This window comes from Acinonyx jubatus, chromosome E3, assembly GCF_027475565.1.
Source record: "Acinonyx jubatus isolate Ajub_Pintada_27869175 chromosome E3, VMU_Ajub_asm_v1.0, whole genome shotgun sequence".
Classification (NCBI taxonomy): domain Eukaryota; kingdom Metazoa; phylum Chordata; class Mammalia; order Carnivora; family Felidae; genus Acinonyx; species Acinonyx jubatus.
In genome coordinates this window covers 2,013,218-2,031,100 of record NC_069398.1, presented here as the reverse complement: position 1 = coordinate 2,031,100, position 17,883 = coordinate 2,013,218, and the positions used below count along the sequence as shown (strand labels likewise).

Here is a 17,883-nt window from a genome sequence, read left to right as displayed (position 1 = left end):
AACAGGCTCCAGGCTCCGAGCCATCAGCCCAGAGCCCGACGTGGGGCTCGAACTCACGGACCGCGAGATCGTGACCTGGCTGAAGTCGGACGATTAACTGACTGCGCCACCCAGGCGCCCCTAAGTTTATTTATTTATTTTTAGAGAGAGAGAGAGAAAGGGAGAGAACAAGCGGGAGAGGTGCGGAGAGAGAGAGGGAGAGACAGAACCCGAAGCAGGCTTTGCACCACCAGCTGAGATCCGGATGTGGGGCTCGAACTCACAAACTGTGAGATCATGACCTGAGCTGAGATCAAGAGTCAGACACTTAACCAACCACGCCACCCAGGTGCTCTCGTACTCTATGTACTTTAGTTTTCTCACTTGGAAAACCGCCGTGAGGATTTAAATACATTAATTAAGGTAAAGGGCTTTGAACAGTGCCTGACCACAGATAATATTCAAGTAAATATTAATCTTTATTGTAACTTGTTCGTAGCCACTACTCCCATGATGTAACTTCTGCAGCTAGGCTCAGGGCTGATCTGAATGGCTGTTCTAACCTTCTAAAAGTCATGCAGGTTAATTTATTCTTGTATATATACAAGTCAGTGTGAATGGATTCTTCTGTCCTAACGTCCTCTTCAATACCCACAGATATGCAGTGAGGTTTGAAATCCCTTCTAAAGGAGAGGTTTGGTGTTATTTTGGTTGCTTAGGTCAGATGACCAGAAACTACACTGCATGGGACCAGAAACATGGACTTCTTCTCCCTATCCCAAGTCACACATTTATACCCTATCTCATCAGATGACTTCTTGCTTCTTGTTCTGGACTCATTATTCTGGGGAGAATAATGCCCTTATGGCAGAGAGGGGAATGTTCATTTATTTGCTTTCATTTGCCCAATGTTTATGTATTGCTTGCTATGCACCACTCTTCACATATTAACCCATTTAATTCTAATAAAAACCTGTGAGTTTGTTACTATTATCATCTTCCGCTTAACAGATGAAGACACTGAGGCACAGAGAGGTTAAGTAACTTGCCTAGAGTCACACAGCTGGCCAGGATTCGAACCTGGGCTGAGTACAGTGTTCACATTCCCCACTTTGCTAAATGTCCTCTCAGTGGATGAGTTCCACCATACAATCATGGAAAGACTTACAGCTAAGTTTTTGCTCCCCCAATAAGAGTCAGCACAGCTACTCTACAGGCATAGAGCTGCTGGACTTCACCCAGGCTTGGGGTAGAAACCACATGTGAGGAACAAACATTGCCTGTCCAAAATCCAGAACTCACCTATCATCTTGGGTCTTCCCAGATTTACCATTTTTTTCTTTGTCAAGTTGATTACTCTGCTGGATAGCTATCCGAATATCCCATATTCCCCTGTCATGCACTAGGGTTGATTCAGGATCAGAAAAATGACAGAAGGCATCCCGGAAGAAACCAAACAAGGGGTAGGACTTACTTACCATCAAGAGGTCACTAAGTGAGTGGATCTAGACCAATGGGTCATTTATTTCTCCTTATTAAAGAGCAAGGGCCCCATCAAAGAAAGGGTTCTTTTCCATACCCGCGTGGAAACGACTAAAATTCTAAGGTGTTAAACACAACCTTGTTTTTTATTTTTTTTTATTATTTTTTTAGATGTTTTTATTTATTTTTGAGACAGAGACAGAGCATGAGCAGGGGAGGAGAAGAGAGAGAGGGAGACACAGAATCTGAAGCAGGCTGCAGGCTCTGAGCTGCCAGCACAGAGTCCGACACGGGCCTCGAACTCACAGTGTGAGATCATGACCTGAGCCAAAGTCGGATGCTCAACTGACTGAGCCACCCAGGCACCCCAAACGCAACCTTGTTAATGGACAACACGATAACAGGCAGAAGTAACAGGCCAAGCAGAACCAGTCTCAGCCACTGCTTCTTCTGGGTCATTCTCTCTCAAAATGTGATGACCAAGTTTTCGACACAGATTTCCTGATCAACCGCTAGCTGGAGGGTAGCAGGGAAGGGCCAAGGGGAGAGACTTCCCTCGGAAGGGCAGGGCAGAGAGGAATATGGAATTGCTAAGGAAATGTGATGCATGGAGAAAGAAAGACCACTTCTTTTTTTTTTCGTTTTCTAAATAATCCTTCTCTTGGCAATTTCAACTCACTGCCACATTATTGGAATAAGTGAGCCAACTCAGCTTCGCTGGGAAAAAAAATGCGACCCCACATGGAAACGTATGGCGAAAAACACATGGAGGGACACTAAATAAAAGTGGGCAAGAACAGCTCCACATTCGTTCAACATACCCTTGAACAAAGCCTCGATGCTTTTTTGAGGCAAAATCAATGGAAAACATCATAAGGAGCAGGGGCTCCACGCATAGCTCACAGTGTAACACACATACGTGATGCCCCTTCATTTTTTAAAGGGTTTTAAACACTTTTGGTTTTGCTTTAGGAAAAAAAAAACCAACAGTCCCTCAGAACTTCTGAGGAGAGGGATTTTACTTGGTTCAGATTATTTCATGAAACCTATTCTCTAGTAGCAGGCAAAACACATCGAGAACAGATGAAGAAGAAGTCATGCACAGAGGAAATTTTTACCTGCATAGAATTCGGGGCTGTAGACCGCACCCACAACTGGATTCAATTTCCAGCCTTAAAACAAATACAAAAAAACATGATTATCACATTTGATTCAACAACTTATATCACTACAAGCGAAACACAAATCAAATGGGGTGGTGTATATATATATATTTTTAATTTTATATTCAGAGGGTATATAGTCTGGGGATGCATAAAAATGATTTGTAACCTATACCTGGGAAGGCAGATTTATGCCTTTCTTTGATTGGCTGCCAATACAAGTTAATAGTATGGAAACTATTGACCAGCTACAGGTGAACTTTTTGAAAATGATGTGGTGATTAATTTTCTCCCATGCTAATATTCTCTAGAACCACTATAATAATTGCAAATCTTTTGTCTTCTTTCATGGATCACTGCTAGGTAATCCATCATATGCCCCTTTGCATTTAGTCCCCCCAAATTTGAACGCTCACATAAACAGAATTCTTTGCGGATACATATTCTGATAATTGTCATTCCTAATTATGACCCAGAGAATTCCGAAGTGCTTTTTACATCCCAAAGAAAATGACATTTATCCACTAGAGATTAAGTGTGGAATACATTTCAGCACATTCAGGAACCATAAAAATTCTTAATCAATGCATGATATCTAAGGTAACTTTCAAACAACCTGTGTATAAGAGGAACAGAATCCTGTAATTTTCCCAGTGTTCTGGATGGAGCATTTTCTGTCAAATGAATCCTGGCCCCTTAGGAACTTTTACTCAAGAAAAGAACATACAAGAATATTTGCAAATTGAGAAGCTGTGCACATTACACACCCATTGGGCATCATTTAGGGAACAACCTCCAAAGAATGGCCACGTTTTAGGGTTTGGTAATCATTTCCTGCTCCTGCTGCTAAGTCTTTATGAAAACATCCATTAAATAGAATTCCTGAAAGATAAAGAAGGTCAGGTGTGCTGCCTTTTATGGAAAACTTTGTGTCCTTGGGCTGAGGGTAAAACACCCGGGGTCCTTTAGCAAATGCTCCTGAGAAAAGGCAATGGTGAAAGGTGGGATGTGAGAGAAGGTATTTCTGACATGGAAAGCTCTTCCCAGATGAAGGGGTAGGACATCCTATCATCTGACCTAAGTGATGCACCTGTAAGACCAGCCAAGAGGTAGCCACAATCTACTCATCCTTTAAGGAACACACAGGTTCAATATCTCAAGAGACAGGCCCCTGGACGGACCAAAGAACTTTCTACAACTTTCCAAGAATTTTCTGTTTCTAAGAGCTTTCATCCAACTTGAATAAGCTGGCAACTTTACAGCCCCCAGGATGGTCTTAAGATAGGATTTTTCAAAGTGCTATGCTTGCATACCTGGGAGGCTTATTAATGGAAATGTCTGGCCCCATTTTCACCAGAAAGAGACATAAAATTCTGAGATGTGTTGCCCCAACGGTTTCTGAAACGTCACACTGACACCTTCCTCTCTTACATTAACCACATCTTGTCATATAGGAATTTCTATAGTGATATAAAAATGAAAATTATCTGGCACATTTCAGAAAATGTGTTTTATGAATGTGGAAAATGACTTCAGTTTGACCAACTAAAATTCCACTACTTCCAAAAAAAAAAATACCCAATTTCTGGGGACATGGGAACTAATGTCTACATTTCTAGACCTTGGAATCAAGCCCAAAATAGAGAAAACTAGTTGAAATTAAAGTTTCAGGATTATATCGACATATTTAATGGTCTCCTTCCCTAGTCCTTCACAGAAGTCTAGATTTGTGAAAGAAGTACATAAGGACCCATACTAAATGAATAATTAAGTTATGAATTTATTACTCTTTTTCTTCGTCCTTTTGCTCCCCATCTTACACCCTGCTCATGTCCCTACCTTTTCCAGATAGTGGAGACAGGGTCTTTTTGTTACTAGTGAAGTAAGATTTTGTTTCTTGTATATGTCCTTATGAGGTCCCTTAAATACTCCCTTTTGCACACAGGCCTGTGACACACCATTCACTGAATGTTGACCCACTGATTAATTTTGATGGAACTCTCCAAGACTCTAAGTTATGCCAATGGCCTTTCATTTTCTCACAGAAACAGATTTCTCAGAGGTATCTAAGACTATCTTAAATCACGTTTCTCTCATCTGCCTGTATTTTCCTCATTTCCTTGAAACCTTCTATGTATCTATCTACCTACCTACTTACCTACCTGTCTATATATCCACTGATCGATCCATCCATCCATCCATCATCATTTTTTACCTTTCTTCTCTCTCATCTATCTATCTATAATCTATCTACCTACATACCGACCTATCTGTACATCCATTGATCTACCTATCTATCCATTCATCTATCCATCTATTATCATTTATCCCTATCCTCCTTCTCTCTCATCTGTATCTATCTATCTATCTATCTATCTATCTATCTATCTATCTATCCATCCATCATTGATCAGCTCTTGACAAAGTTTACCTGATCTTATTTAGGCCTCCATTGTCTTCCCAAAGCAGGCTACTTAATGCCGCTATCTATCTATTTACCAACTTACCAACTACCTACCAGTTTAGCAAGTCTATTCATGGAAAAATTTCATTTAATATATAAAGGCATTCTGCCTCATCAGGAGACACATGCCATCTCCTGTCTGCAAGTATTTATTGAGGGAGGTAAATGATAGGGTCTCCTTCACAAGAAACCAGCTTGGAATCTGTGAGCCGCAAAATGAAATGTATGGGAGCACTAGTGCAGGTTTTGTCCTGCTCTCTGTCACTGGCCCTTCTTCCTAAACAACGCTGCTCTGCTTCCACTGTAGGGAAAACAAAGGCCTTTTTGATCCACACCACAGGCATGATAACCCAACTTCTCACCTCCCTACACCCTTGCGGCCTGCTCCTCATCAAGTCTCCCCACGTCAGCAAATGACACTTCCATCTGCTTGGTTCCTCAAAACAAAACTCTTGAAAAATAACTTCTTGATTCTCCCCTTACTCTCATATCCCACCTACAATCCACCAGAAGATCCTATTGGTTAGACTTTGAAAAGATGTTTCCATGTGCTTAATGTCCATTCCTCTCCGCTGCCACCATCTCATAGCACGGTTCCCTTCTCTCCAAACCAAAGGGACACTGCACTTTTAAATCTTTATAAAACCACCCAAGATCATTCTACATCAATGTAGATCATTCTAGATTATATCTACTGCTCCCTGTGCTTGGAGAACTCTCCACAACTCCTGATAAAGTTGACCTGATGTTATGTGGGTCTCTAGTGTCTTCCCGGGGCAGACTACTCAAGGCCACCTCCTCCCCCTTCAGCTATACACCGATTCAATTTCCAGTTTTGTTTTCTGCACCCACTACCTGGGTTCATCTTTATTTTTCTTTCTTTGCTTGTTCTCAGTTATTTTTATAACCATTCTCTTTCATTAAAATTAATGGTAAATGAACAGGACTGCTGTCCAGTGTGAATGCCCAGCACCTAAAATTGCATTTTGCAAATGGTTGGTGTTCCATAAATATTTACTTAAGTTTTGCTCTAAAGGAACAGAAGGAATAGAGAGCTTTTTCTAATAGACTCATTCCCTTTCGGCTAGGATTCTATCTCCTTCTAACCTCCAATGACCTGCTTCCTGATGTACATCTAATAAAGAAGGACCCTGTTAGGGGTGACTGTCTTCAAGGCAGAGGAAATAAGAATACAGACCTTGAGAATCACCCCTGCTCAGACTTACAAAACTCACGCCGGCTTATGTAAATGTATGCAAATTGAATGCAAATAGCCTCCTAGTCCCTGTGACTCCTTCCAGTACCTGGAAGAGACCCTTGGGATAACCCTGCTGGAGACTGGAGCCTGCACTGTCAGGAAGATGGACAAAATGATCCTGGTTTTAAGTTCTCAGGCAGTCTGTACATCCTCAGGCCTTGCAAATTCAGAGATTTTGATCAAGGACATTAAACTGAACAATGAGGCTTATAACAAAAGAGAACAGCTGACAAAGCCCACTGCTCCCAGCCTCGCAGGGCCCCCCATGCAAGAAGGCGATGGAGCAGAGACCAGACACAGGAGCTGTGTATAGAGACCCCTCTGTGGCTGGGCCTCAAGGGGCTGCATCCAAATCAGCTAGCCCCCTCCTCAAATTTAGCTTCTCAAAGGTCATCTGCCAGCCAGCTGTAGAAAAACACTGTTAACTATGGCTGCATTAGGTGTTAAAAGGCAAGTCTGAATGCGCAAAAAAAAAAAAAAAAAAAAAAAAATCTGCATGTGTCTTCTTTAGGGCTTTGTGGGGCTGGATATCGAAGAAACATATTCAAGAAAGCACCCTTAAATACACCACTGGGGTTTCCCAGAACTGTTCCAATGCTTTCCAAAGATATCAACTGAGGATGCCAGGGACTTGGTAGTTGAAAGGGTGCATGAGGTGATACCCAAAATGAACAGTTACTTGCACATTGTGTTTGGTTCACCCGCTGTGGTGGTGGTGTTTTTTTTTTCAACATATATTCATTGCCAACGTTTAGATTTCACTAAGATACAGGATTTCTGGTTTTCTTGAAAGTCTAGTAGAAATAACCATTTTTTTGATTCAGAATCCCACACGGACAAATTTGCTAGAAGTGACCAGGGACACTCCACTTAGCCCCCAGTTAGCCACAAACATACCTGCTCCCTATTATATGCCTGGCTTTGAGGCCAAATGTTAACAATCTTTTATTGTTATCCTGTCCTGTTTTTTCTAGTAGAAAACTATCTTGCTTTGCCCAGTATGAAAATGAAAGTGCAAAAAAGAATGTGAGTCTTTCAGACCTTCCCTGCTCGTCTATTTTACCAGCTAGCCTCTGATGGCATCTGAATATTTGATCCTTAAATTAGTATGTCTATCAGGAAATTCAGCTTACTATCTACAGAAAAAAAGAAGATGACTACTTATTATTGAGATTATTGTGTAATTAAATTTTTAGGGCATTTTGTACCCCTGGGACTGTGTCGAGTACTTATCTCCGTAATAAGCACAAATACCCTAGAAAGTAGGTCCCATTATAACTCAGTTCCTACTTGAGAACACTGGTGTGTGGAGAGTTTAAATGACTCGCCTGCAGTTCAGTAGCCAGTCAAAGGCAGAGCTGATACAAAGTCTACTTCTCTCTCTATAGTCTTGGATTTTTTGGTCCAATTTCATCCTCCCTAAGCTATCTGAGGGAAAAAAAAAAAAAGAGCCACATCCAACACCCAGGCTTGTCCAACATCCAGAGAATCCCTGTGAATGTGGTTCTCAACTTGTTTTGCATTGCAACCATTTGCTCTGCAGTGAACACAGTGGACCCCAGCTCCTGTCTGAGGGCTGCTGTCCTTAGGGGAGGTCAACAATACAGAAGCAGCCCTGTTCCCTCTTTGCGAAGCTCTTGGATAGTGTTTGCAGATCCCCGTATGTCATCCTACAGTCTTCTCCTACATCTGAGTGCAAATGTCCTAGGAAATGGAATACCATGATGATGGGATTGTTATCTGTGTAGCAGAGCCTCGTAGCCAGGCACCTACTTGCATTTAGGGTCTTGCACTGGAAAGTTTGCAGCTTCCTAAGCTCTTGTTGGACATATAACTGAAGGAATGCATGAATGTGATGGGAGCATCGACAGTGATACTTCACCATGTGAAGATGACCTCACAATGTGGTGATCCTAGGAAGGTATATTCGCCAAAGTGGAAGTTGGTGGTTTGTGATGATAAATCAGATGGCTAATATATGAATCTCACTGGTCACTTATTTTTCTCATTTCAGTATGACTTCGTGGGTCCTGACTTATCTTCTCTTCCCTGCCTCTAGCTCTACTGGGGTATAAGTGACAACTAAAAGTTGTAAGTATTTAAGGTGTATGACTTGTTGATTTGATATTACATATACGTTGTAAAATATGCACACAATCAAGCTAATTTACATATTCATCATCTCTTTCTTCTTTCTTTCTTTCTTTCTTTCTTTCTTTCTTTCTTTCTTTCTTTCTTTCTTTCTTCTTTTCCTTCCTTCTTTCCTCCCTTCCTCCCTTCCTTCCTTTTTTGTGGTGATAATATTCCCTTGTAACATAGTCACTCTTGCTGAGGATCTGAGAGGACCCCATATCTTTTCGGTTAAATCATGTTGCAATTTATGGGGCAGTTTATCTGCAGTGATGATACTAATGAATTGTGGACTGGACAGGCTTTGAGAACTGCTTTTCTTTGAATACCGAAAGTCACCATGGTGTCCTCTACAGAAACCAGCTGCTTTATGTAATTAGGGTTTGTATTTGTTTCTTAAGTAAATTCTGCTTGTCATGGTCCATCCACCCCTTGCATCCTACACTCAGCCCCTGTGATGGGACAAGCCTCAAAATGACCCTTTTCAGAAACATGTATGAGAAACACACATGACTTACTGCTGGAAGCTAAGAATGCATGGCTACCTGGAATGGGATGTGGGATGTTTATGCCAACATCTGGCAGGGATTTGGGCTGAACACTTAACAATCTTTTTGTTACTGTGGTGAGTTACCATTTGTGGGCAGTTCTGTAAATGATGGAGGGAAAGCTATGTAACAAGATTTTGTTCATAATAAAAGAGAAAGACTTCACTAATGACTTCATCTCTTCTAGCCTCAGTTTTTGCCTCTTTAAAATAGGGATAAGTATGTCCTCTTTAGAGGATTTCACGTGGGCCCAGTGCATTTAAAATGCTTAACAGAATGTCATACAGTCAGTGTTCCAGAGATGTTGGCTATTAATGACTGAGGTTTTTTTTTTTTTTAAATGTTTATTTATTATTGAAAGACAGAGAGAGACAGAGCATGAGCATGGGAGGGGCAGAGAGAGGGGAAGACACAGAATCTGAAGCGGGCTCCAGGCTCTGAGCTGTCAGCACAGAGCCCGACACGGGGCTTAAACTCACGAACCACGAGTTCATGACCTGAGCTAAAATCGGACGTTTAACTGACTGAGCCACCCAGGTGTCCGTTAGTGACTGAGTTTTGAATTGTGTCCCCACATTTCACGGGGCCAGTTTTCAACCCCCAGGTGGGACACAGATCGATAACTCTTTAAAATAAATATGCATCCATATGGCTTACAGAATAACATTTGGCTTCCCTTGCTTCATTTTCTCATGTGAACAGTACACCTGACCACCTCTGCACATGCGTGACAGTGGCCGTGGAAGCACGTGTGCATGCACACACACATACGCACGCAGTTGCTACTTCATAATTTAAGGAAATGGCCAATAGTCGGGTCAATGCCATCTCATATTAACTCTGGCAAGTTGCAGAGTTTTTTCTTTTTACCCAAGTAGAAAGGCTTCATGACATACAAATCAGAAGTTTGCTTCATTTCAGCACTGGGCATTCAGAGTCTGTTGTGGAAATTTTCTATTCCCTTTCAGGCCATGTCTCGGATGTTGTTGCAGCTAGAAACCGGGTCAGCAGAATAGATAAATCCTCTGGTGTTTCAAGTTAGAACCCTGCTAAACTGACAGTATTTCTCTGTGTAATGGGCCCCCTTTAAAAATAGGAATGGACTGACTTAGCCCAATTGGTAGCCATTGGCACAAGACAAGGAAAACCAAAATCAAAACTAACAAATGCTAATACTACCGTTTTTAACAACAGAAACAAAAAAATGGGGCTCCTGGGTGGCTCAGTCGGTTAAGTGTCTGACTTCAGCTCAGGTCATGATCTTGCAGTTTATTAGTTCAAGCCCCATGTCGGGCTTTGTGCTGACAGCTCATAGCCTAGAGCCTGCTTTAGATTCTGTCTCATTCTCTCTCTCCTCTTCCCACTTGTGCTCTGTCTCTCTCTGTCTCTCAAAATTAAATAAATGTAAAAAAAATTTTTTTTTAAATAATTAAATGTCAATCAGTATGGAAGGTAAGACTAAACCCATATATCCATTTCATGGAATCTTATGTAACCACTAAAAAGAATGGGTTTGGTCTGTGTATTAACATCAAACGAACTCCATATTGATTTATAAAAGCCAATTAAAAATGATGTGCACACCATGACATAATTTATATGAAAAGCACATACACAATACTGTGAATACTATAAATATATATTACATATACATGCATAAAAAAGCAAAGGTAAAGTACACACAATAATCTAATGGTGGTGTTCTCCAAGGGGGAACTAGAATACCAAGCTGGTAGTGGCATTATTCAAAATATATTTACCTTTTCCTTTAATGTTTCTTTCTCATTTTTTCTTTTTTTTTAAAAATGAGTCTGCATTTCCATGTTGCACATGTAATTAAGAAGTTAAAAATGGAAAATATCATTCCTTTATCACAGTAATAAAACTATGTTATTTTTTAAAAACCTACAAAACAAAGGAAAAATATCTTCCAGTCTTATAATTCAACTCAACCGTGAGCATTTTGACGTAATGCCTTCCATAGTGTAGTTGAAATCATGCTATACCTTTTCATTAAGAAAAAATTTCATTCATCAGGAAGCCCTGCATCTTCCTTATCTTGCTCATTTTAGTGGGTATAATGTTCCACTGAGTGGTTTTAATTAAACCTACTGTATTACATTCATACCTAGCTTTTTGGCACAATTAAGCATGTGATTAGCATACCGGCAGCTTCCCCTGTCCCCCATATATATCTTAAGAGAGATGTATTCTGAGAAGGATTACAGAATCAAAATGGTGGAACTTTTCAATTCTTGTACAGATGCGAGATCTTATTATGAGGAATTCTGAGACAGCTTCTTGGTTAGTGCGAGTAGAGATACGTTGTCCTGAAGGGGTCTGCAGTATACAGCAACATCTATATCTCTCCCCAAACAGCACTGGGCAACCCAGAGAAACAGAAAAACCGCACTCATGCTATGGAGCTCAGCAGGAAGCACCCTCCAAGCCATTTAAAATCCTAGTATCTCCAGAGCAGACTCAATGCCAGAACCAAATTCTGCTGTCCCTCTTCCAGAAATGACTAAGGATCAACAAGGAGGTTGGGGGGGGGGGGGAAGGAAACACACCAAACCTCCATTCTCCCTCAACTTACTATAATAACAGCAAATTAAGTGACCCAGGTAACCCTGAATAATTACTTGTATCTCACTCCAAATGGGAGTTATTCTAGAGGGACTGGAGGAAAGGCATGTACGCTCTACCCGAAAACGAAACTTGCCTCTGCCCTGAAATGATCTTGTTTAAAGAATGATTATTGAAGTCTCACTGGCAGACGGTGTCACAATAGCTTCATGGGGACTACGTGGCGATCGGACAACTCTGTCCCTGCCTCAGTGCTCACCCTGAGTATGTGTCGTCCCTGAAAAGTATCTGATCAATGCAGGTGGTTCACTGTAGCAGGTCAGCAGTTAGGGCACGGGAGCCACTGTGAGGCGACTGTGGCTTGTTGAAACATATCCCCTGGTTACATCATTGAATAGATTCAGAGGTAGAGATGATTGCTTGTTGAAGGCCAATCTCTACTTACCATTTGTATAAGGGTTGACAGTCTTTTTATTTGTCATTACACGTGCTGTGGCATTATTTACCTACGTACATAGAAAACTCAAATGAGCACAAATGCGAGGACTGGCCCACAGTTCAATTAGTTGCATGCATTATGACTGTGATTACTTATTTAAAAAAAAAACTAAAATGCATTTTAATTTATAAAAGGCAGTAGATGCATAACAAAATCATACATTTTTATAATTACATTTACTTCATAACCATTTTAACTTACAAATCATTTCAATAAAGCAATGTCATATCATTTAAAAGTTTAATAAGGAGACAGTAAAAGCAAATTAAAAGGAACTGCATAATTGAAGATTGAAAAGCATGCATGTACTCCATGGTAACACAGAAACAATAAATATTTTTAAACACAAAATAAAATTCATATGAAGGAACATGCAGTGGAGTAGAAGGGGGAAGAGACAAGGTACAAGGGAACATAAATGTCAAAAAACAAAAAACAAAAAAAAGAAAAGAAAAGAAAAAAAGGGACAAACAAGATTTAGCCGTGTGCAACACTTTAGGAAGGAAGAACCATCGGGGAAGCAACATCTAGCATTCAACACTAGGAACAAGAGCCTTTGACATAGCAAGAATTAACAAGATCATTCAAGCTTGAAAGTCACAGCTAACAAAAGGATAAAAGAGGGTGCATCGTTTAACACAATATGGAGTTAACAATCTGAGTAAGATGTGCACTGTCATATCCCAATCCAATCAGTGCCTCCCAGGCTCGCTTAGAACGTACACTCAATTACAGGCGTACCGGTACCCAAAAAAATAGAGCATCAAGAAAACTTAATACGACAAGTCAAAAAAATCCACGTGGTATATATATGTATATAGATAATCAGCACTAAATACGTCAAGCGGCAGATGGACTTCACCACTTACCATTCACCACCATCGCCAGCATGGGTTTGTATACAGTTACCATGGTTACTGAGAGTTTGGTGAGGGGCCTAAGCGTTATCGTCGAGGGGGGGGAAAATGAAAGGCAAAATATGCAACATCTTACTCCAAAGACTAAAGCATTTTTAACTGGTATTTTTTTTTTTTAAGTTTTAACAAATATAACCCTGTGGCCAGGTTGAGGGAGATCCAGTGGTAGAAAGAGTAGATTCTGAGTATCGAAATTTTAGCATTTTTTAATATTTATTCTTTTTTTTTTTCAGTGAAAAGGGGCCAGATATTGAACAGGAAATCCTGTTGGTTATTCACTTTATTATCAAAATGATACAAAGATTCCAACTGGCTTGTTTAAAAAAAAAAAAAATGAAAGGTTCAGTGACAAAGACCTCTCATTTAAAAAAAACAAAACAAAACAAAAAACAATTGTACATTCAAATGCTACTCTGCTTTCACCATTTGGCTCAATTTGGACACCACTGTGGATCCCTCGTCAACCCTGCAGTGGAAAGAGAAAAGAAGAGAAAAAAAAAAAGGATAAAAAGAAAAAAAAAAAAGAAACTGCTCTGTATTTTGTCTTGTTTTGCACTCTGTCTCCCCTGGCTGGGAATCTATTGCACCCATTAATGATAAAACACAGAAAATTAAAAAAAAAAAAAAAAAAAAGTTCCGATTAACCTTTCCTTTGTCTCCCTTATTGCCATTCACCTTTTCATCAGTAATAAGAATGACAGGATAAAGTCAAATTTAAAAAAAAAAAAGTAAGGCCAGTTTTCCTTTTTATATATAAATATATATATATATATATAAACAGTGAGGAGGGAACAGGGTCACATACAACACACGGTGATGCATCGGGCACGACGAATGAGCGCGAAGCAGACATTTATGAAAAAGATGAAAAGGAAAATATTTTGGACATGCACCTCGATTTTACGGCCCTCTACCACGGTGCCGTGTAATTTCTCCCTCGCCCTGTCCGCATCGGCACTATTTTCGAAAGTTACGAAACCAAATCCCTGCATGCAGGAGGGAAAAGGGAAAACAACATGCAGATTATTATTCCAGTCAACGACCACTGCGGAACGTTCTCTCGCTTTAAGTTCTATTGCTTGTCCTGGCTTCAGTTCTGTAACATGCAAATTAGAGAAATTATAAGGATACGAAGGTGTGCAATAAGTAAGCGACACATGTGAACGAGATTTTTTTTTCTGTCACCCGTGATCTGTAACCCCCTGAAGAATTCAAAGAAGGATACCAAAGATACCTCTCTACATGACACTACAGAAGAAAATAATTCTAACAGAAAGGAAAGGAGATCCAAATCAATTTACAGTGTCTTCACAGAGAAGAAAATGAAATAACGGGGGGGCGGGGGGGGGGAGGAAAAAAGGAACCGCTTTCTGGACATGCAAATTAAGAATAAAATAAAATAAAACGTGTGCACGAAATTCAACAATGAATGCCAAAATCTTCTAACATTGCCTACAGAGTCATGCCGTGTGGTTTTAAGAACATCTTTCGTTCATGCAGTTTTAGGGTTATTCAAATTGGTCAAGTTTACAGCCTTTACTTCTCAAAAATAAAAATTAGAAGCCTAAAAAAAAGGAAAGACCTTTTTTTATAATAAATCTCAAACTCTTTGATCTAATAAACAAAATAATCACATGAAATGAATTGAAATAAATATCAATGGATTAATAACAATGCAAACAGTTCAAGTAACTTTTTTTGTATTAATTACCCCCACCCCGCCTCAAAAACATTTGTCCTTCTGTATCTGTTAACTTCCCAGGCTATTTCATTAACCGAAAAGGGAAATGTGTATACATATACTGTAACGTTCTAACACATTATCTTGATATTCATTTCTCAAATCAACAGGTAGAAAATAAAGAAGCTTTTGTTCATAGAATGTTATTCACAGGAACACTCTGGACACTTCCTCTCTTACTGATAGGTAACAAATTAGACTAGACCCTGTACTTCGCCACTGGCATACTTTGTTTTAATATTTCAGCCTCGAAAAACAACCCCACTAAACGTCACATTGTCAAAAGCCACCTTTTTTTCTTCACTGACACTGTTCCTAAGAAGAGTACAGAAAATATGACACATTATTTTTAAAACCCCTAAAAATATTTGTACATCTTGTTCAGAAATATACACCAACCTTTTGAAACCATTCCAGCGTAAATTTGCCCAACTTGCTCTGGTTCTCACAGCGTAAACTGGGTGAGACAATGCAGTGTGTTGGGATTCCTATTTGGAACTGAGTAAACGTCAGTAAAGGGACAGCTGGTTTTAAGCTTAACTGGGGCAGTTTGATGTCCAGTCTCATTAATGAAATAGACAGTAATTACAAATAATAAGTGATCCTTAAGCAGCTGGTGCTAACGCCCAACCCCTCACTAGGTTGCTAAAGCTATTGCCAAACCTCAGGGTGTTAAGCGAGGTGTTGCCCCATGGTCTGCCTGAGTGAGGACTTTCCAACATCAATATGGGCTCATGGGTAGAAGATACCAGGTGTGGATGCACTCAAGCTAAATTAAGTGATTATGTGACAGAACTCAATGGAAAAAAATAGAAGCAGCTTTACTTTGGAGGACTAGACTGAAGAATCTTTCATAATCTTTCCCACAGTGAGGATCTGTGAGTAGGACAAGTCTGGATTATTTGATCAATATGAGACTTTATGCTCTATAACAGAAGGGCTTGCTTGGTCTCATACCCACATTAGGTATCCAAATATACTGGCAAACTGATTAGTTTTGAAATAATAACCCTTCAATGGACTAAAGACACAATTTGGGGGGTTTGCTCTATTAATGGCTCTGACTCTTGGCCAGTGGGTCCCAAACTTGGTTGCACAATGAAAGAAACTGGGGAATACAGTGTATTAAGTAGATTCCTGACAGGGCTCAGAGCTACCTGATCAGAACTGCAGAGTGGAGCCCAGAAATCTGTTTGTTGAAAAAGCTACTGTGTGGTCCAGTAACTCCACTTCCATGGCCTCTGCTATCACCAGGCACCATCCAAACACAGTTTCGGTTCACTGTATGAGGTGGAATACTACGTTGCCTACTTCCAGGGAGCAGCCGATGGAGAGGCGTGAGTTTTGGAGGTGGGTATCTGACTTGGTTATTCGGATCCAAAGTGCAGGGGTACCGCCATTATCTTATGGCAATGTCCACTTCCTCCCCTCAAAACCTAACCACCTAGCATGCACAGAATGTCATACATCTAACAGATAAGGGCAGCGAGGACGCTGGCTATAGCAGGGGCAATTCTCTCCCTAGCAAGCGAAGAAAATGCACAGTCCAAGTCTCATCGATGGAGGGTTCTGTGGCCTCATTGCTATCCGCGGGTAGCAGTCATTAGCATCACAGCACCTGGGAAAACGGAACATTCGACCCACCTGCCAAACGTCATCCCAAAGAATCACGTCATCGTGATTCTTGTCTGGCTCCAAGGCAGACGATACTGGCTTAAAAGCAGCACTACGTGCATCAGGGACACACGAAGGTGGAGATAGAAATAGGTTTAGAATCCCATGGAAAGTTCGTAAACTACAAAGCAAGTGGCTCCCTACCTTCCTAAGTTCTCCCTTTGTCTTAAAATAAGATACTAAATATATGGATTCTTATTCTTACTCTCACTTTCTGCTAAACGTCTCTCTCTCTCTCTCTCTCTCTCTTTTTCTTTAATTTGAGGTCCTCAATACCTCTTTCCTGATGTTGAGATGACTAGTTAAGATTTTACAAAGTCAGGTTCAGAAGTGCTTATTCCAGAAACAGTCCCCAAATACCAAAGGGACTGTCCTACCTTTTCCATTGGACAGTCACACCTCCCCACAGGCAAGAAGTGCCTGTGCCAGAAGATTGCCAGAATTCTCATCTGGGCGGGGGGGGGGGGGGGATGCCAGTGACTTGGCAGTTTTTAGGTACCCTCTCGGCCAAGTGCAGGTGCTGGGTAAGTCCAAGACCAGTGCTGAGGTTACTTCTTTTAACCTACATCAGGGTCAGGTTTTTATCTCAAGGAAGCACAATGTGGAGTTCTTAAAAACATTCTGGATATTTTTATCTCAGACTTAAAGAGGGGAAATGGAAGAAGCATGTTTTGGACTTGGCCTGAGAGCATGGGAAGGGGGTGCAGATCTCAAGCGCATGAGGCCCACAGAGCGGAGGGACATGGTCTTTGCTGCAGGAGAGGCACTGGTCCCAGGGCCACCTCAGGAGATGGCTGGAGCAGAGAGAAGGCACAAAGCTGACTAAGAGACCTGGTAATGTGTGCACGATAACGGGGCTCTCAAGATGGGCTGCAAGGCCAGTGTGACTTGCTTGTTTTAAAGCCTTTGGTGAATCTGGGGCACCTGGGTGTGCCAGTCGGTTAAGCATCTGACTCTTGATTTCCACTCAGGTCACGATATCACAGTTCTTGAGTTCGAGCCCCACATCAGGCTCTGTGCTGACGTCACGGGGTCTGCTTGGGATTCTGTCTCCCTCTCTCTCTAACCCCTCCCCTGCTTGCTCTCTCTTTCTCTCTCTCTCTCAAAAAATAAATAGACATAAAAAAAAAGTCTTTCGTGACTCGTGAATTCTGACCTTCCCATATCTCAATTATTTTTCCATTTTGGTTTTGAGGTATATGGGTAGGTCATACCTTCTTTTTGTCGTCGTCGTCGTTGTTGTTTGGGGGATACCTTCCTTTTTGTATCAATGCAAAAATAACATTTTGTATGTTAAATCAAGGCTCTGAAGCACCCAGGACTGAAGAGTGTGCTATTGTTTTCATCTTAGGTGAAAACCCAACTCCTCTAGTTGCTGGTGCAAAGACCTGTCTAGAAGAGGGGGCTGCTGATACCACTCTAAAGGTTCATTTTTCTGGGGG

General features: G+C 40.9%; 1 protein-coding gene across 45 annotated transcripts in view; it reads right to left on the bottom strand.

Moving 5' to 3' along the window:
- The window catches only part of RBFOX1 (RNA binding fox-1 homolog 1), a 2,045,752-nt gene that overhangs the window by 102,917 nt on the left and 1,924,952 nt on the right, over positions 1 to 17,883 (bottom strand). For 38 of the 45 annotated variants that reach the window (XR_008294525.1, XR_008294524.1, XM_027042970.2 and 35 more), the window contains 3 exons: positions 13,920 to 14,012; positions 12,056 to 12,116; positions 2,580 to 2,633 (listed from right to left, as the gene is read on the bottom strand). Coding sequence is in view for 43 of the 45 variants with exons in the window: in XM_027042970.2 (XP_026898771.1) it covers positions 2,580 to 2,633; positions 12,056 to 12,116; positions 13,920 to 14,012 (208 nt within the window). In the remaining 2 variants the exon portion in view is untranslated. The remainder of the gene's footprint in view (positions 1 to 2,579; positions 2,634 to 12,055; positions 12,117 to 13,919; positions 14,013 to 17,883) is intronic. The other 7 variants (XM_053213105.1, XM_053213107.1, XM_053213106.1 and 4 more) reach the window with 1 other exon arrangement.